This window comes from Salvelinus alpinus, chromosome 20 (genome assembly GCF_045679555.1).
Source record: "Salvelinus alpinus chromosome 20, SLU_Salpinus.1, whole genome shotgun sequence".
Classification (NCBI taxonomy): domain Eukaryota; kingdom Metazoa; phylum Chordata; class Actinopteri; order Salmoniformes; family Salmonidae; genus Salvelinus; species Salvelinus alpinus.
Genome location: NC_092105.1, coordinates 18243318 through 18264539, shown reverse-complemented (window position 1 = coordinate 18264539; position 21222 = coordinate 18243318). Strand labels below are relative to the sequence as shown.

The window sequence follows — 21222 nt, the reverse complement described above, 5'->3', positions numbered from 1 at the left end:
TTTTTTTGTGCTTTTTCACTTAAATCGGCCTGTTCATTAGCAATCGTTCTGCACACCTTTTATACAGTTCTGTTTGCACACCGTGTTGTGCTCATTTTCAAGGTTGAGCAAAACTTTTCTCAGGGGAAATATCCAAACGTTTAAATACCAAAATCATTATTGTTTATCTTGTGGAAGCATGTCTACAAGGGACTGGCTACTTTCTGGGCCTTTTGTCTCCATATGTGCAGGACATTCGAAACGAAGGCCCGACAAATGTGTAAGCTCTGATTGGAGGAGCAAGACAGAGTAACACCCCCACTGTCGCCAATCAACGTACACACCAAACAAGGATACTCGAATCAGATTGGGCTGTGTTGTCGTGCTTTAAAGCATGTGAGCTGCTGGGGAAACTAGTATAGTCGCAATCTACGAAAGATCATCTTTGAAATTGGATCACGCACGGGTCCATCACCACTACCTTAATTAACTCAAAGGTAAGTGAACAATGTTAACTACTTCAAAATAACTAGATTAGTATAGATATCATTCCTAGTCATCATTCCTAGTTTTCATGTCCTGATCCAGAGCCTCCATCACTCGTGCGGCGCTTCTAGCGTTCTCTCATTCCTGCTTTTTTAAATGTATTACTATGTTATTTTTAAAACTAGTAGTCGTTGAATGTGTGGTGTCGACTAGCGTAAAGAGACTAGAGCATGTAAAGCTAGTGAGTGACATGAACAAGCATGATGAAATACCAATTACGTCACGGAGTGTTGCACGGACAAGTATGCCGCATTGGGATCTCCGATTTCAGTACGTTCAAGAAAAAAACTAGCCCCGAATGGGAAAATCGTTTTGAAAGATCATAATAGCAGCAAAAAAATGTGATTAACTTGTTACCTAAAGTGTGTTTATTTATTTGGCAGCACAGGCTTGTCTGTGTAGTCTACTCTATCCACTAATGCTGAATATATGACTGACACTTGACTAGATTGACTCCATATAATCAATAACTAGAACCATACATATGTATAGTATTCAATCAATACTAGGTAGTGTAGCCTGTAATTGAAAAACATTTTAAGTTTGCGAGTTTAATATTGGATGGGGGAGGGGAAATGACGTGGCTTAATTCCCACTGCTGTAGACTGATGTAAGACCAGTGTGTCCTGGTTTAGCCTCTTTGCAGTAGGGGCTGTAACACTGAGCTGGATGTTACATCCAGTATAGCATCCAGCTCATTTATATCGGCTCAGTTTTACATCCAGCATCTTGCACTGAGTTACATTCAGGGCATTTCCATGTAAAAGGACCCATGAGCACCAACATACATTTCTTAAGAGCATATCAAATTGGGTGTGAAATGAATGCTAAGTCTATATTTTGGGAGAATTAAGAAATAGAAACATAAAAAAAGTACTTCTTCAAAATGTGGCATAAGTAAAGGCTTTGATTTCTGGATAAACAGGTTTTAGAAAACATCTACCAGAATCTTAAGAGGTATCAGAAATGCATCAAAACACAATGCTGTTCTGAAGACCCCTGCCAACTAATATGAACTTTTTTTAAATTTAGTTTTGCATCAATTGTTTACCTTTTGTAAGTTTAAGAAATATTACCTTGTAATTCCTTTACTATTAACTTTATTTTCTAATTTCTCTCATGAGGTGGCAGGATAATGAAAGTTCAGAGAAGTAACAATTAATGGTAGGGCTACCAATTAGTTATAGTGATTTTACTGATATCAATTTTGTTAGGGTTAGACAATTCTTAGACAATTCTTTGTCTTTCTGTCTGGTGGTCAAACCAAGAGTTTTAAAACAGTCTGTGTCTAGACAACCTCTCGCTCACTCTCCAGTTAACATCACCTCTCTCAGCTCTTACTGACATCTACCCATGAGCCCCCTCTTTCCATTTACTGTAACTAGCATCCTCACTGACCGACACCAGACATCCATGGATGTTGAATAGTGTTTGAAATTTGGTCAGTCGATGTTGATGTTAACTCCAACAGATGGACCGTAATGAACCAAATCTGAACCTATGTTTCACAAGTTTTGGACAGTACAGCACAGCACAGTACTGAGTAGAGTACTGTACGATGAGTAGAACACAGTACAATACAGTAAAGAAAAGTACTGTACTGCACTTTACTCTGCAGTCTAAATATACATGCCATTCTAAATGTATTTTGGATTATAGTCATATTACAATGCTTGCTTGAATATGATGCTGAATATATGTTCCTACCATTGTCACCAACCATCTGCATTTTAATTCAAATTCAGACGCTAATCTGGCTGATGATACTAGCTAGCTAAGTTTATCAAGCTCTGGGGTTTTCAAACTGGGGTCCGGAGCTGGGGTACTGAAGGGGGTCTGGTTTTTGTATCTTTTTTTTGTAGTACACTAGAAATGCATAATTATATATATATTTTTTCAATTAATGTGAAAATTAATATTTAATGAGTATTGCTAGCTGCCTCAGAATACAATATTGGATACCATTTCATGTCTCTTCATCCAGTATGATGAAAGTTAGAGGTAGTTTCACGTAAGTGCAATGACTGGAAGTCTACAGGAACAGTTAGCATGCTAGCAGTTCCTGTTCATCTGACCATGGCAATGAAGCCGTATATATCTACTAACCCCAATCTTGAATTTCAAGGCTTTTTCTATATATTTTGGGATGGGGGGGGGACTGTTTCAACTTAAATGGTCAAAACCAGATAGAAAACATGCAGAAAAAGATATTGGACTTATATATTTTTTAAATACTATCTTTGAGAACTAACAATTAAATGAAAGCTAGACAGTCTGAGAGTTGAATTCCAAAAGACGGGCATTCAGTGCACATGGATTTTGTTCATGTTTGAGCAGAGGATCAACGCAATAACCATGGCAAAATGCATAGACTTGCATTTTCATCTCAATGGCATAACAGGTTTTGAAATTTTAGCAAATGTATTAAAAATAAAAAACATGTCACATTTACTTTGTTGAAACACATTTGGCAGAGATTACAGCCTTGAGTCTACTTGGGTATGATGCTACAAGCTTGGCACACCAGTATTTGGGGAGTTTCTCTCATTCCTCCCAGCAGATCCTCTCAAGCTCTGTCAGGTTGGATGGGGAACGTTGCTGCACAGCTATTTTCAGGTCATCCAGAGATGTTAGATCGGGTTCAAGTCCGGGCTCTGGCTGGGCTACTCAAGGACATTCAGAGACAGCCAAGACTCCTGCGTTGTCTTGGCTGTGTGCTTAGGGTCGTTGTCCTGTTGGAAGGTGAACCTTCACCCCAGTGTGGGAACCTGCTCCAGAGCACTCAGGACTTCATTAATGACCTCTCTGTACTTTGATCTGTTCGTCTTTCCCTCGATCCTGACTAGTCTCCCAGTCCCTGCCGCTAAAAAACATCCCCACCGTATGATGCTGCCACCAAAATACAAAAAACCTTTGAATGTGTAGGTTTAAAAAAATATATATAAAAAAACTTTTTGTGTATGTATATATAACACAGTGCCTTCAAAGTATTCATACCTCTTAACTTATTCCACATTTTGTTGTTGCAGCCTGAATTCAAAATGGATCAAATATTTCTTTTACACACAGTACCCCTTAATGACAGTGTTTCTCCGTCCACCTCAGTGTTATAGCTGCCTCTCCTATAAATGTCCCTTCTATGGACTAAATGTAACATTTGGTAAAAGCCTGATTCTCTTCTGCTGACAGACTAACATAATCCTTGGACAAGTGTGTAAGATGTCGGTCTACATAGGCTTACTTGAACATTCATAAAGCCCTAATCAGTTTACCTATAGGCTCTTCTAAAGTGGTACAGGTCAGAGAAATTTAGCATAGCTGGCCACTTAGATTAGACCTAATAATGCTGTGCATAATGGCTGAATATGTGCAGTGGTTTATATTCATATACCACTGGGTTACATGGATTAGCCCAGTTCAGGTGTTAAACAATTACGCACAGGTCCATAGCTATTCCCGTTGCACTCCCATCATCCTTGTGTTCCTCTTTCTACAGTAGGCGTTTTACCCTCTCCCTAGTTTGATTTGACTTTGTTTATTTGAAGATGGGGAAAAAACATTGGTTCAGTGTTATTACTTTGCTTTGGGAGCCAAGATGCTGGTGGGCAAATGTCATGCATTACTTTGGCACTGTGTTACTAACCCAACACATCGTTAACGTTTTGAATCTCTCAAAAGGATTTTTAGTCACAATAGAAGTGTGGGATGGATATCTTGGCGCCTTCCTGTGAAGAACGGGTTGAAGGAGTGCCTTTTGGGTATGAAAGGCTGGGCGTTGGAGGTGGTCGTCTCTTTCAAAGTTTTGGTTGGAAGGCGTGTAAATCAAATCAAATTTTATTTGTCACATACACATGGTTAGCAGATGTTAATGCGAGTGTAGCGAAATGCTTGTGCTTCTAGTTCCGACAATGCAGTAATATCCAACGAGTAACCTAACAATTTCACAACAATTACCTTATACACACAAGTGTAAAGGAATGAATAAGAATATGTACATAAAAAAATATATGAATGAGTGATGGTATAGAACGGCATAGGCAAGATGCAGTAGATGTAATGGAGTACAGTATATACATATGAAATGAGTAATGTAATGTAAACATTATATAAAGTGGCTAGTGATAGATTTATTACATCAATTTTTCCAATATTAAAGTGGCTGGAGTTGAGTCAGTATGTTGGCAGCAGCCACTCAATGTTAGTGATGGCTGTTTAACAGTCTGATGGCCTTGAGTTAGAAGCTGTTTTTTAGTCTCTTGGTCCCTGCTTTGATGCACCTGTACTGACCTCGCCTTCTGGATGATAGCGAGGTGAACAGGCAGTGTCCCTCCCTCCCGTTGGGGGCATGTCTGACATCACGTTTTACCACAATGTTTACTTTTTGCAGAGCAGTGTGGAATGTGGACAAGGTAAAAATAACAGAATCTCTTGAGTAGGCTCAACATTCTTCCAAAAATGTAAAGGTCTAATCAGTGAGCACCCTTTTGCACACATGGGTCATTTGCCTACCCCTTCCATCAGCACACAATGGTTGGCTGTTTAGGCAAATCCGTCAAATGTTTAAGTCTCATGCATTCCCTCTAAACTCCATAACATTTTCAAATGACCTCACACACGTTGGAATGGACAGTATCTGTTACAGCACACAGATGCCCAACCTACTCTCCCCCCCCCCCCCCCCCCCCACAGCTGCTGCTGGTGTCGTGTTGCAGGGTCAAACACCTCAGCGTTATAGATGTGGTCAAAAGAGCGCACCTATTAATAGTATCTGTAGTAGGAGATTGTGTGGCGTTGCTGTGTTTTCTCCATGATCAGTGGCTGTAACTGAAGTAACCAAAGTTTAGTTTTTATCTGAATGTTCACTACTGCCTCATTCTAAAGTACTCAGTCTTGGAAGAGGTTAACACTGTTGCGTCTTCTGCTGTTGTTGTCTTTGTGGGCTGGTCTACATCGTCATCATGTAGGCTAACCAGCCAATCGTGTGTGCCGGCCACGTGTGTTTTGTGTTCCTTTCCCTAAACACTCTTAACAGCTGGTTTTAGAGTTAATGGATACAGAAGTCTGTGTGTTAGCCAGGGTTGGGGAGTAACTGATTACATGTAGGCTTATCAGTTACTTTTACATTCATCATGAATGTTTGTGAAAAAATATATCATGACACCTTTCTGTTTTCTCAATGGCATTCAATTCAGCATTGAAAATAGGCGTAAGTTTAAGTTTTTTTCCGCCAGACCCAGTTTGGCCACAAGTCCGAGGCCTCTTTGACAACACCAAATGCGTTTGATGGATATTTTTTGTCTTGTAAAGCTTCCTTAAGGGGAAAGTAGAACAAAAGTAACAGAAATTAATCGTAATTATGTTACGGAGTTTGGGTAATCCAAAAGTTACGTTACTGATGACATTTCTGGACGTGTAAATAGTAGGCTCACACCAGGGTTGACTAGGCTATGTCATGTAACCGCCATATTTTGGTGGCCTTGGTGAGGAGCTCGCAAGGAATATGTGGCATAGAGTAGTGGTTATGCTCAGCCAGGTAGAGGAGAAGCAGCTGTGTTCTGTTTGCTAACAACCCAACCGTTCAGCAGCTTTGGCAGGCTACTTCTTCTTTTTAAACCAAACCCCTTTAGTGCCACTGTTGTCCTCACAGGAAAAGCTCTCAGACCATAGTCCAGTTCTAATTGACATTTGATTGAGGTGTTTACATACAGCAGGATATTAAAGGACCACATAGATTGGTCTGCTTTGTGTTTTCATTTTTGCCATGGAAAAGATATTGTGATACTGGTATCATCCTTCTCTAGTAGTTTCGGATATACATTCAGTCTAATAGCCACGTTGATGCAATGTTAAAAGGTTATGCTGAAATAACAAGGAAACCATGCTGACTCAAACATTTTCTTGCCTGCTGGGTGGTAGTAGATAGTAGGCCCAAGCTGAAGGACCGGATGATCTGCACTGTAACAGTGACCTTGCTCCTCTTGCATCATCACCCAGAGCTAGGGTCAGCTGTGGACCATTTCTGGCGTTTTTTTTCTTATGTTGCTACAGTAAGCTGATTTGAGTGTTTGCAAAGAATGTTAAGTGTGTTGGGAACTCATAAATCAAGTAAGAACTTCTTACTTTCCTGAACCATTTTGGTGATGTGAAGGGTTTTGAAATGTAAAAAAATGCAAGCGCCTTACAACGATACAGTTGAGTGAAGGATTGAAATGTGTTTTAATGCGCTTGAATACTGGCCGTCAATCCAGCTGAGCACGAACAGAATTCACAAATGAACCCTGGACAGAACATCACTGTTTCCCCCATTGGACCTTTGTTGGGTCAACGTAGTCAACGTAGCCTAAAGAGAACTAACTGAACAGGCTTTCAATTGGACCTGTTAGGCTTTCTCCTTCCTACACGATTGTTGCCACCGGTTGCAACCTCTGAGAACACTGCTATTTCAAAGAGTACTTTGCTTATCTGGTCATACGGTACAGAAAGGAAGAGTTATCCAATAGAGTAATCGTGTGTGTGTGCCAGGCTAATGGTGGCCTAGCCATCTTAGAACGTCCCTTTTTTTAAAAAGGAGACACATCACACTGCATAGACTGATGTGACGTTTATCTTGCGGTGAGTGCTTTACACTCTAGTGTCTACACTGTGTAACCTATATAGGATACCTGTGTGAGAATCTGTGTTGCAGTGTATAGGCCTGTGGGGGGAGCATTCTGTTCTCCCTGGCAGTATTCACCTGAACGTGTCCTGGTTTGACCGTAATGTAATAATGTATAAGTCAACTGAATGTAACCTCCATATGCATGTGAATGTGTTCTGTTATTAGTTGAGAAGGATCCCCTAGCCTACGCTGGTACATTTTACTAGAGGAATTTGTATCTGTCAGTTACTGTTTGTTTGTCGGACTCACTCATTCTCGATCTCACCCTCTCTCTCAGGTGAGTCATGCCTTCGGTTCCCTCCAGCACAGACTCTGTGCGCCCTGTGTCCTCCGTCTGCCCCCACGCAGCTATGCTTCACAACAACGCTACCAAGGCCAACGGAGAGGCCGCCATTTTGAATGGGGGGTCCAAGGTCAATGGAGAATCAATGTTGAACGACCCCAAGTTCTCCATGAATGGATCGGCCCAAGTGAATGGGGAGGAGGGGGAGAACGACCTGGAGAACACAGCCACGGGCACTGAGGAGAGGCAGTGGATCCGTCCTGATCTGCCCAGTAGATGCACCTGGAAATTGGGTGTGTCCTCTGCCGAGTCCCCTCACTACCACTCTGCAAAGTGAGTCGCACACACACTTATCACAAACAGGATTTGCATGTTTCCCGGCCTTTTTAGTGTAGAGAGAGCTGATGGATATTTGTGGTCAGTGGTCATTCATTTCTCCACCCCAGGAACATGATGGAAATAGAACCGCAGCATTTCTACACACTCTGCTTATCCTCCCTCCTCTTCAAACACCTCTAGTTTACATAGTCCACTAATTCCCCTTGCGTTGCTAAGATATAGTCACCTGCTTGCTTCACTAGCAAGGAGAGCAAAGAACCAATATATTTGTTTTTGTTGAGCAGCAACCTAAAAGCAGGATGTTGGTTTGACATTTAGCCAGGCTCCATTTTCCTGCATAATGACACACCTGACAGCCAGAACCACGAAGAGGACCAAAACCTGTGGGGCTGGTCTTTCTGACCTGAAACCTTTGTAGGAACCCCATGTGAGCGGGAAGGGTTGGGCAAGGGATTTGGTGTTTCACCATAACTTGGCAATTTCAGATTGTTTTGAGGAACACTGAAAGGAACACTGCCATTTTGGCCTAGGGGATAAGGGTGTGTGGTACGTGCATGCTGAGTGCCTGGCATTTATCTGGAACAGTCTTGCTGTTTTCACAGTAATCTCTCCATTCGATCAATTTAAGTTGTTATATAAGTTCTATATGGCATCAATAACTCTGTGCGGCTTGGCAAAGGCTTTGTTTATGTCTCACTGCCAGACCGAATCCAGAGGCTACCGTGTTACGAAATAAACTCTCGATGTCCCAAAGATAGTATCATACTGTTTCCATCTTCCATATGAAACAACTTTCAATACTTTGGTGCGAACTTACCCATATAAAGGAGTTAGCTTTTTTTTCTCTAATTTGTGAATGATCATTGTTTAAATAGATTGCTCTCCTTAACTGAGTCTCCATCCCATCCTCACCTCTCAGGACCGAAGCCCCCAGAATTCTACCCAACATCCTCAGGAGGATTGGAGACACACCTTTGGTCCGCATGAACAAGATACCCAAAGCCTTCGGCCTCAAGTGTGAACTCTGTGAGTATTTACACTTGCACATACAGTCATGATATGACACACAGTCACAGGGCATGACACCCACTGAGCCTAAAGACAACCAGAGAAAGGCAGTCTGTATTTGAATATCCTTGTTTGTGTTAACACTATGTAAATATAGTAACTTATCAGTCTGTGTCCTTTTTAACTCACATTTTCTGTTCCTCAAAAACAAAACCTGTGTGCACGTGTGTGTTTGATTTACACGTTGTTGGGCAGTCAGCGGTGTCGGGGAAGCTACTCTGAAAATATAGTTTACCAATGACTTCATACTGGAACAAGTTAAGCTACGCTAAAGCTACCCTTAAGAAAGTTACTTTGAAAAAGTAGTTCACTACATCGAAACTACTTTGTGAAAAATCATAAAATCTAAAATGTCATAGAATACAAATCACTCTGTGGTCAGCTGTTAACAGAATATGTAATGTATCCTATTAAACACAAAAACAATGTTTCAACCGAGAGTTAGGCAGGACTGATGCTGAAAAAGAAAGGAAATTCTTGCCTACTTCACCCATATTTTGTGTAGTTCCAGAAGTTGGCTACACTGCTACAAAGACTCTACGCTATCTAGATTTTTAAATGAGTTGAACTACCGCAAAATGTAATTAAATGATTAGTTGAACTACCACCAAGCTACTGCAAAATGTAGTTTAATTTCTAGTTGAACTACATGTAGTTCACTACTCCCAAAACTGGTGATTAGCTGTCTTCCCTACAGCTATTTCTGTTTTTAAAGCATAAATCCATAAATCCAGTGGTAGAGGACATGAGGGAGAAGGGAGATGGTGGAAGGAAACATTAAGAGGAGGAGAAAGAAACAGATAGGTGGCGATGACAGGGTTAAATTGCAGGGTTAAATTGGAAGTGAGGGAGAATGAAATAGACCATAGAAGAGTGAGGGAGAAGTTCTTTAGACTCCTCCTGTAGTACAGTTAGTGTCTGTATTAGACTCCTCCTGTAGTACAGTTAGTCTCTGTATTAGACTCCTCCTGTAGTACAGTTAGTCTCTGTATTAGACTCCTCCTGTAGTACAGTTAGTCTCTGTATTAGACTCCTCCTGTAGTACAGTTAGTCTCTGTATTAGACTCCTCCTGTAGTACAGTTAGTCTCTGTATTAGACTCCTCCTGTAGTACAGTTAGTCTCTGTATTAGACTCCTCCTGTAGTACAGTTAGACTCCTCCTGTAGTACAGTTAGTGTCTGTATTAGACTCCTCCTGTAGTACAGTTAGTGTCTGTATTAGACTCCTCCTGTAGTACAGTTAGTGTCTGTATTAGACTCCTCCTGTAGTACAGTTAGTGTCTGTAGTAGACTCCTCCTGTAGTACAGTTAGTGTCTGTAGTAGACTCCTCCTGTAGTACAGTTAGTCTCTATTAGACTCCTCCTGTAGTACAGTTAGTCAGTAGGACTGGTTTCCTACAGGCCCAGCTTGCTATGAATACTGTTATTATTGTAAAGTCAACATTTAAGGTTTCACAGCCTTCTTTCCCCTCATTAGTCTGCTAGGCTCCACTGTATGATTGTAGGGGTCTTGTCTCAGGTATCACTCTGGGTGGAACGGGTTTGGCCACCTGAAAGTCCCTCTGTTCTGAGGGAATAAGTAACCTTTCTGAGGGCTACAAGGTGGGGAGGGAGGGGGGCCGGAGAGGGACAAGGTCTTGTATCAGGTGTCACTAGGCTGAATTGTCAGTCACCAGCTTTGGGATGTTTTGGGAAGTCCGGATGTGGATTCTGGGGGAAATGTTCTTGTCATCTATTTTTATTTATTTCACCTTTTATTTAACCAGGTAGGCCAGTTGAGAACAAGTTCTCATTTACAACTGCGACCTGGCCAAGATAAAGCAAAGCAGTGCGACAAAAACAACAGAGTTGCACATAAACAAACGTACAGTCAATAACACAAAAGAAAAGAAAAATAGAAAAATCTATGTACAGTGTGTGCAAAAGTAAAAGAGTAGTAAGGTAGGCAATAAATAGGCCCTAGACGTGAAAATAATTACAATTTAGCATTAATACTGGTGTGATAGATGTGCAGATGATGATGATGATGTGCAAGTAGAGATACTGGGGTGCAAAAGAGCAAGAGGATAAATAACAATATGGGGATGAGGTAGTTGGGTGTGCTATTTACAGATTGGCTGTGTACAGTGATCGGTAAGCTGCTCTGACAGCTGATGCTTAAAGTTAGTGAGGGAGATATAAGACTCCAGCTTCAGATATTTTTGCAATTTGTTCCAGTCATTGGCAGCAGAGAACTGGAAGGAAAGGCAGCCAAAGGAAGAGTTGGCTTTAGGGATGACCAGTGAAATATACCTGCTGGAGCGCGTGCTACGGGTGGGTGTTGCTATGGTGACCAGTGAGCTGAGATAAGGCGGAGCTTTACCTTGCAAGGACTTATAGATGACCTGTAGCCAGTGGGTTTGGTGACGAATATGTAGTGCGGGCCAGCCAACGAGAGCATACAGGTCGCAGTGGTGGGTAGTATATGAGGCTTTGGTGATAAAACGGATGACACTGTGATAGACTACATCCAGTTTGCGGAGTAGAGTGTTTGGGGCTATTTTATAAATGACATCGCCGAAGTCAAGGATCGGTAGGATAGTCAGTTTTACGAGGATATGTTTTGCGGCATGAGTGAAGGAAGCTTTGTTGCGAAATAGGAAGCCCATTCTAGATGTAATTTTGGAGTGGAGATGCTTAATGTAAGTCTAGAAGGAGAGTTTACAGTCTAACCAGACACCTAGGTATTTATAGTTGTCCACATATTCTAGGTCAGAACCGTCCAGAGTAGTGATGCTAGTTGGGTGGGAGGGTGCGGGCAGCAATCGGTTGAGGAGCATGCACTTAGTTTTACTAGCATTTAAAAGCAGTTGGAGGCCACGGAAGGAGTGTTGTATGGCGTTGATTATTGTTGTTATAGCATCAGGTAATTTTAAAGACCACGACTGGGTATTCTGCCCGGCGCTAGCGATTGAACAGGCAGTACATTTCTCTGATTGGTACAGTTGGCCAATGACTGGTGAAGTACAGTAATACCAGACGGTTAATAGTGGGTCAGTTTTGGACCACCATCCACATGTGTTATTTGAGTTCACTGCATGTGAACCATGTCACGGTCCTCAGTCTAAATATCTCGCCAGTGAGTTATTTTATATATTTTTTACGGGCTTAATTGTTTAAAGTCAATCTCTGGTTGATTCCCATGGCTTAGTGAGACAAAAAGTTCTGTTTCCATGGCACTTGCATGGATTTTCACATGATTCGGATTTACTCTTTGGCTGACTAGTCCACAGTGGATTTGGGGCCGTTTGAATCTGTGCCAATCGGCTATTGTACGTGTGAGAGATTGTGTGTGTGAGAGAGATTGTGTGTGTGAGAGAGATTGTGTGTGTGTGAGAGAGATTGTGTGTGTGTGAGAGAGATTGTGTGTGTGTGAGAGAGATTGTGTGTGTGTGAGAGAGATTGTGTGTGAGAGAGATTGTGTGTGTGTGAGAGAGATTGTGTGAGAGAGATTGTGTGTGAGAGATTGTGTGTGTGTGTGTGAGAGAGATTGTGTGTGAGTGAGAGAGATTGTGTGAGTGAGAGAGATTGTGTGTGAGTGAGAGAGATTGTGTGTGTGTGAGAGAGATTGTGTGTGTGTGAGAGAGATTGTGTGTGTGTGAGAGAGATTGTGTGTGTGTGAGAGAGATTGTGTGTGTGTGAGAGAGAGATTGTGTGTGTGTGTGAGAGAGATTGTGTGTGTGTGAGAGAGATTGTGTGTGTGATTGTGTGAGAGAGAGAGATTGTGTGAGAGAGAGAGATTGTGTGAGAGAGAGATTGTGTGAGAGAGAGATTGTGTGTGAGTGATTGTGTGAGAGAGAAACGCTGGACCTTTGGATGACCTCCCCACCTGAATTTTTCCAAATCGGCTCATGCCAGCTCTGTCTCTTCCCATGATCCTCCTTGTCTGTGGCAACTTCTACTGTACTTCCTGGCGTTGCTAAGGGGCTTTACAGTTGTACACATGGGGATTTTGTTTAAATATTCTCTGTGGTATATCTAAAGTACACAATAACATCATAATATAAGCAGCTGCAGTACATATTGATGATTCAACATTTCCTTGCACCCTCTCTCTTTCTCTCTGTGTAGTGGCCAAGTGTGAGTTCTTCAATGCAGGGGGCAGTGTGAAGGACCGTATCAGTCTGAGGATGGTGGAGGATGCAGAGAGAGCTGGCATCCTCAAACCTGGAGACACCATCATCGAGCCCACCTCCGGCAACACCGGTACATGTCTCTAGGATTCCCTGAGCGCTATAAACAGGCTTATTTTTGGACAATGGAGAGAGGGGGGGGGGGAGATCAAACTACCTGCCTGAAAACACTCCTGCCGCTTATGGACATATTCCACCACTACATGTATCAACACACACGTCACTCACAGTAGAAAGATTACACACCCAAGTCAAAGGAGTTATGTTTTTTTGTTGTTGTTAATGTGTCTGTGTGTGTGTGTGTGTGTGAGAGAGAGAGTTTAACATTTAGTTTTGCCTGGTAATGTCAAGTAGTCACTGAGACCTCCCAGTTTACCTTTGACATTAGGATCTTGTCACTGTAGCCCTGTGTTCTGCAGTATGGTTTGTTCTGCTGACATGACCTGTTATTCACAGTTGTATTGACGCCTCACTCTCTCTGTGTGTGCAGGTATTGGTCTGGCCCTGGCCTCTGCAGTTAAAGGCTATCGCTGCATCATCGTCATGCCTGAGAAGATGAGCATGGAGAAGGTGAGGCTGGTGTTTGTGTATCAGTGCATCCATGCGTAGGCGTTGGAATGTAACTAATTGTAATCTAATCTTGTGTTCCCAGGTGGACGTGCTGAGAGCCTTGGGGGCGGAGATCGTGCGTACCCCCACCGCCGCCCGTTTTGATTCGCCAGAGTCCCACGTGGGCGTAGCCTGGCGTCTGAAGAACGAGATTCCCAACTCTCACATCCTTGACCAGTACCGTAACGCTAGCAACCCCCTGGCCCACTACGACACTACTGCCGAGGAGATCCTGGAGCAGTGCGATGGTACGTGTGAATGCGATGGAGAAATTGAGTGAAGAATACCCATTTCTTCCTCCTCTTCTAATAGACCTCTCTGCGCCACAATGTCCTTGTAGGTAAGGTGGACATGTTGGTGGCAGGAGCTGGCACAGGTGGCACCATCACTGGCATCGCCCGCAAGCTGAAGGAGAGATGCCCCAACATCAAGGTAGGCACCGAGTCACTTAACACAACGTCCCAGATCTATAAGAAGGCAATCTATCTGATTAGCATGTTATCGCTCTGTACTTTGTCAATTGAATTCCATTCAGTCTTGTAGAGCCAATTCCAAAGTCATTTAGCTAAAAGGTTACAACAAGAGTTCAACCCAAGGCCCACAGTTATACGGCCTGTTGGGCCGAGTCATAAAGTAATATTGCATCTGCCGTTGATGAATAAAGCCATATAATGTGTCTCAATGATAAAGATTAATACAGATCTTAAGTTGCCTTTGTGTGTGGTGTATTTATTACCATGTTACTTTGGCTTATTGATGTAATGGTTTAGTTAAGTGTTCTGTGTTGTGTAGATCGTGGGCGTGGACCCTGAGGGTTCTATCCTGGCTGAGCCAGAGGAGCTGAACATAACAGACAAGACCCAATACGAGGTGGAGGGCATCGGATATGACTTCATCCCCACCGTGCTGGACAGATCTGTGAGTGTGTGGCAGTGATCTCCTGAATTGAGTGGTGTTTTCTACTCTGCATACAGTAACAGTCACAACACACAAGTGGAAGGAAAATGACTCCTAAGATAATATTGTATATGGGTGCTATAGTAGAATGCATATAAATGTTTCTCTCTGTTTCAGGTAATTGACACGTGGTATAAGTCCAATGATGAGGAGTCCTTTGCCATGTCACGCATGCTGATCAGGGAGGAGGGGCTTCTTTGCGGTAGGTTGACATTACACACAATGATTGGTGCTCCCAAAGAGCAAGGGTCTCTCTCTTGTTCTCTTGCTCTGTCTAACTGTCTCTCTTTCTAGGAGGTAGTTCAGGCACGGCCATGGCTGCAGCAGTGAAGATGAGTACAGAGCTGAAGGAGGGCCAACGCTGTGTCGTCATCCTGCCTGACTCCATCCGCAACTACATGTAAGGGAGAGAAGAGGGGGATGAGGGAGATTGAACGGGAAAGGGGGATGGGGGGTTAAATGTGTGGAGAAGGAGCATTAATATGCCAAGTGTTTTTAACAGGGTATGTAGTACCAGTGTTGTGAGCCTTGAGTGTGACTGTTGTAACCCCCCCCCCAGGTCTAAGTTCCTCAGTGACAACTGGATGTGTGATAAGGGCTTCCTAACCCCAAATGACCTGATGGTGTCCAAATCCTGGTGGTGGAACCTGACTCTGCAGAGTCTGAACCTGTGTGCCCCCATCACCGTGCTGCCCTCCGTCAACATCAAGAAGACCATCAAGATCCTCAAAGAGAAGGCTTTTGACCAGGCACCCGTCGTTGACGAGTCCGGGTACGCTTTTACCTGGTTACCATGGTCACCTGTTTGTCATTCAGGCAGTGTCAATGTACCCTATAGTGTGACTGTTAACAAAACATTAGTCCCCTTGACAAGACGTCAATACAGACATTTATTAATCGGCGTGTATATGTTCATGATAGTTTCATTCACAAGCAGTTCTGCTTGTATTCAGGTGTCATAATGCTAATTACCATATTCTCTCTCTCGTCTGTGTAGCATGATCCTAGGGATGGTTACCCTGGGCAACATGTTGTCTTCTGTGCTGGCTGGGAAGGTCAAGGTGTCTGACCCTGTCTCCAAGGTGCTCTACAAACAATTCAAACAGGTCAGTTCCCTTACCTACATGCTCAACAACATGCCACACTCTCACAAGAACACTTCAACTCAACTGTAAGCTCTTAAATAAAGTTCTCAAACAGAAGGCTATCATTGAGGAGAGCAGGGGTACTACTATTTGAGAAGGTCCAGTCACACACATTTCCTAGGTGGCAAAGGTCCGGATGGATACTGCAATTCTACACATTTTCCTATGTCTTATGGCATGCTCATATGATACCTGACTGACTCAACAAAATCATGGGTGCCCCCCTTGGGGTCAAGGCCCCTGGGAATGTAATCTGGCCATGATAACTACAAGATTTAGATTGCTGGTTATCCTAACTTACCTACCTAGGTAACATGGGATTGTTGATCAACTGGACATTTCTGACGGTTTTACGTAGCTCTAAGGTCTGTCAGTGAATGACAGAGGAACCCCCCCTGTTCTGGATCCGGACTGTGGTCCGCCTGTTGTAGTTTTGTAATTCTCATTTGTCCCACTCTCCCCCCTCAGGTGCGACTGACCGATAACCTGGGAAAGCTGTCCCGTATCCTGGAGACAGATCACTTTGCCTTGGTGGTGCATGAGCAGATCCAATGTAAGTTTACCCCTCCTTCCTCTCTTCCATCAACCTTAATCTTCCCGTCTTTCTCGCTTCCTGTTACGCTCTCACACTTACTTATCTCACCATTTCCCCGCTATCTTGTATTGCTCCTTCTGTCTCTTTTCCACCACTGATAGTTACCTTTGTCAGACAGTAGAGAAGAACATTCCTAGCAACACCTGCTGTCTTCGGTTGACCCTGAACTGGCCCTCCTACAGGGTCAGGGGTCATTCCTGGTTCCTGTCCAGGTAACCGTGTCACCTGTCCGCTGCCATAGCAAGCACCCACCCGGCCAGAGGCAATGTGGCGGTTGTTTTCCCTCTGACTAGCTTGCTGTTTCGCATCAGCTTAACTTTAGGGGCTGTTCATCAGTTTGATCAGATAAGCCTGAAAAAATAAAATCACAAGTCGTTACATAGCATATTTGGCTTTCTCACAGCCTAGGGAACACAAGGTGTAATGACGCTGTCTAATCATCAGTTTTGTGGTCCAGTAGGCAAACAAGGTGTGTGTTGGGTGACAAAGTCCATCGGTGGTGTTTTGGTGCCTGGCAGTGCCTGGCCACCAGTAGAATAGGGCAATACCCAGACTGTTGTGTAAGGATAGACGAGGGCATTTAGCTTAATATGCCATAATGCTTTTTGTCAGCCCACCATCACAACTTAACCAGAGGACAAATTAATTTTTTACATTATTTTCATCAACTATCATTTATTGAGACATCCCAAGGGCAAGTGGTTTTTCCTGACAATGTGCCCTGAGCAGGAAAAACTCTGTCCCTCAGCTATGACTAGGCACCCCTATGCTCCCTATCATAGTTTACTATGTTCATCCTATGTTCAGTGTCCCTTATCTAACAGCAGGGGTCTCTTTCTCTTCGGAACCTGACTTTCATTACGACCTAACCCTGTCTCTCAAACACAGGAAGCTAGTTGCATAACTTCTTGTAAACCGATATGGTTTGATTCAGTATAATTGCCAGCTATTGTATAATGCATTGCTTCATTCTTGGATAAAGACCTTGGGAAGTTTCAACTTCCTTTGTGGCAAACATTCCCATATGAAAAAGGGAGAATATGTTTAATTGGATAAGTATTTTGACATCATTTATGTAGTATCTTGAATGCAGGACAAATTTCAGTGGTTCTACAACTCTTCTCCTATTTGTCACATGTTCTCTTGCACCTAAAGTCTTATCTCAATAGTACTATTACCCCTCTGTCTCGCTGTGTCTCTCTCTCACCCTTCCTCCGTCTCTCTCTCTCTGTGTAGTCATGGCGGACGGCTCCTCCTGTCTGAGACAGATGGTGTTTGGGGTGGTGACGTCCATTGACCTACTCAACTACATCACCACGCATGAGAGGCGGGGAAGCGCACGGGAGCGCACGATGTCGGAGTGCTCCATGACATCGGAGTGCTCGCTGACTGATGAGCTGTAACCACTTTCTGTTTCCTGTGCGTAGGGGGAAGTGACCCACCCCCCAAACATTGACAATGAAGAAGAAGATGTAGACTTTTAGGAGGTTGTGGTTTAGTCTTAAAATAATTATTATTTTCCAACCTTCTTGGCTACAGCTGTTTTGTTGTTTTTGTGATTAGAATCCTAATTTACTGTAGCCTATGCTGCGATTTTAAGTAATTTAGCTGGTTTCAGATATGTAGTTTTCCACTAAACTTTAAAGGTATATAAATTACATTTTGCAAAGTGTGCAACTATACATTTCCATCTGTCTTGCCTCTTCATTATTGAAAGTACTTTTACTTTTCTCTTTAAAAAGAATAGTGTTCCTGACTTGATTTTATTGCAGAGGATGCTAAAACATTAGAATATGCTCGCTAGACTAACGACTCAGTAAATTTGAATCGTTCAGCTAAATGGTCATCTACCTACCATTTTGTATTGCATTGAGATTCCTATGTAACTGATATGTGAATGTGACTTCCATTTTAGTGGGGAGCAACAAAACATTTCTGAAATTTGCTGTTCCCCTTTTTAGACTTAAAAGCACATCATAGTTTTTCTTTGATACCAACTGAGTTACATTGCCATCTAGTGATAGCTAAAGACATAGTATGTGCCTAAAATTGTCATTTGGGTTCATCGATCTGAATTGAATACCTATTCAGTATGGGAAAAAAAATAGAGGTGTCACATTGACAACATTCAAAGAGAGAGGGTGTCAATGAAGGGTACCTTCTTTTGTTTGACGGGTTTGGCCTTGAAGGGTAAACAAGCACACAGGGTAGGTCAGGCCAAGGATAGGTGAGTTTGGCACAACCAAACTGTAACCCAAACAGTATGACTTGTGTTGGGTCATTTTGTTTCTTGTATTGACAAGACTTTGAATAGTTCTCTGGTTGAAAGTATTTAAAGTAGCCTAACAGTGCAGGTCTTTTATATAGGCCTGTCTGTGTCAGGTTGTCTAAGTTGGGTTGTTTGACCTTTTTTTTGCTACTTTTCTGTTCTTTTTGACTTCCTGTTTTAATCATGACTGTGTTATGCATGACAATGGACCCAGAGCTGTTATGATCTATTCATTAACTTACATCTACTAGCAGGGATGGAGGTGTAAATATGACTTGTGTCATATTTGCGTGAGGTGGAGAATTATGGTTATGAAAGTGATATTTGAACAATATTCCCTGTCATTATTTCCACTCTGGGTTCAGCTGTTCATTTCATCTCTTGATTTGTCGATTTCAGGTTATTTTGTGATAACTATTATTACTGGCTTCCATTAAAGGCCCTTTCTCTTGAGCAAGTTTCAAGTTTTATTAGTCATACTGTATGTACGGGATCAGTGGTGACCAGTCATTCAGGCAAAATGTTTTGAGTTAATAAAGCTGCTTACAAGCATGGTCTTTTTTTTCTTGAGTAAGGCAGCTCCAGAATGCAGGTGTTTCAGCCTAGCTCAGTGCCTTCTGTGTTGGAGGGGCAGCCAGAGGAAAATACAGAGCGTAGGGGTTGGTAATTGCGCTGTGATTGGCTCACTTTTCTTTTACTCATGGGGACACTACGTTACCACAAAATCTAGAGGGAGAGCTAGAAAGTTCAAGCCCCTTGGGTGCTGCCATAGATTTACATTAGAAGTGCACATCCAAGAAGGCTCAAGGCTATTGGCCACAGATAAAATGACGTCAAATCATGTTATATCTACCGTAGCCTTGATTGGACTCATAATTTCAAAATCTTAGCTAGCAAGCAAGACAAGCAGTCATCTTCATGAATCACGTCGTCAATCTACTGGAAAATCCTTTTCAATCCTTGTCATATGAAAAATTATAGATAAACTTATCGGTGCTCATCGGCCATTGGACATAAACATTACCCAACAAGTTGTAAATTGCAAATTCAACAATGAGTGGTTTGGAAAGAATCAGTGGCTAACTGCAAGCGTTGCAAAGCAATCACTATTTTGCTTCCCCTGCTATTCGTTGGAAAGGGTGTGTGGTCCAAGTCTGGGTTTAAGGCTCTCTTTTCCAAGTTTAAAAGGATAAACATTCACATGCAACACCACGGGCCAGAAAAGGTTGAATACATTGGCCACGTTCAAAATAACTGGAAACTGGGAAATCTCAGACTTCAGTGAGTTCAAGACAACTGGGAACTCTGGGGGGGGGTTCATCCAACTCGGAATTCCAAGTTAGGAACTCGGGCCTCTTTCTAGAGCTCCGACCTGAATATCACTGACGTCATGTTTCTACCTTGTTTTTTTCCCAAGTTCCCAGTTGTCTTGAAAGCACCATAAATCCAGAGAATGCCAGACTTTGATGACAGTTTCATGACAAAATTTCCCCACAAGGACTGCCGCGCCACCTTCCTGTTCAAGTGAGCACAGCACAAGGTGAGTCCAAAAATATATTGTATGATGCTGCATAAATGATGTATTATGCCAGGGAGATACAGTATGTATACTGTAGCTAAGAAAGTCATTTTAAGTGTATGTTGTGTAGTAAGCTGTAAGTAGCCCATGTTCCTCACCCTAATAATTTGGTCCCTTTCCTCTTCATAGCTTAGCCTACTCTCCTGACTTGGTGGTGCCCATGTAGCCTAGAGAAATGTCATTGAATATTGTAAGAGCTTTCATTGTCTGCTTATATGCCCCCTTTATTTATCCTACGGTTCTGACTTGGTGTACAGGGAGAATACTGTAAGAACGGCCCATATTCTGTCTCTGTATATTTAAAAAGTGCTGAACAAATAGTTTTGACTATGTCCGCCTTAGCTCATTCATATCTTCATCGAAATTAGTGATTGCCTCTTATCCGCTCATCATTCCCTTATGCCATTGTTTGTACATCTCAATTGTCAGTAGAACCCACATTTGTTTAAACAAGTCAGCCATATCAGCTATGTTTTGTAAAAAGGCAGTAAATGAGGCTGAATGAATTGTTTCGCTGCCAGAAAAGGCTTTGCTAATAGCCAGGTGTAGTGGTGGTAAAGATTCACTCCATGGTGCTGAAACCAAGGCTCTGCTGTTGGGACAGCTTTATGTAGGTCCTAACAGTTTTTGAGCACCGTTTGTCACCGTTATAGTGCAATTAATGTATTGGTTAGTGTTGTGTAGTGGCTTGCCCCACCAAGATTTGTACGCCACTGTACGGGATACACATGGTATACACCGTCCGACGGAACGCTTACTTGCAGGTTCCTTCTCGACAACGTAACAAGAAATAATAAAAGATAAGAATACGAACAAAAAGTAAATGGCTCAGTAGAATAGAATAAACATTTTAGCATAAGTAAAATACAGGAAGGCACAATTTATTGTCCAATGTTTACACGTTTTGGGTAAAGGGGAATTGTTTAAATTGCACAGTATTTAGCAATCATAAGAGTCTGGTACCAGCAGAGGTGTATGTGTGTGCTAAGGTTTGAGGGTCAGTCCAGTTCAAGTGTTCAGCAGT

At 42.5% G+C, this 21222-nt stretch overlaps 1 protein-coding gene across 1 annotated transcript; it reads left to right on the top strand.

Annotated features, from left to right (window-relative positions):
* Positions 1–343: 343 nt before the first annotated feature.
* Positions 344–19171, top strand: LOC139546401 (cystathionine beta-synthase-like). Its single transcript, XM_071354747.1, has 14 exons — positions 344–476; positions 7461–7799; positions 8725–8831; positions 12983–13117; positions 13535–13614; positions 13697–13901; positions 13994–14085; positions 14446–14571; positions 14728–14812; positions 14905–15010; positions 15170–15382; positions 15608–15716; positions 16224–16308; positions 17587–19171. Exons 2-14 carry the CDS (start codon positions 7468–7470, stop codon positions 17751–17753), a joined length of 1842 nt encoding a protein of 613 aa, XP_071210848.1. The 5' UTR covers positions 344–476; positions 7461–7467; the 3' UTR covers positions 17754–19171.
* The last annotated feature ends 2051 nt before the right edge of the window (positions 19172–21222 follow it).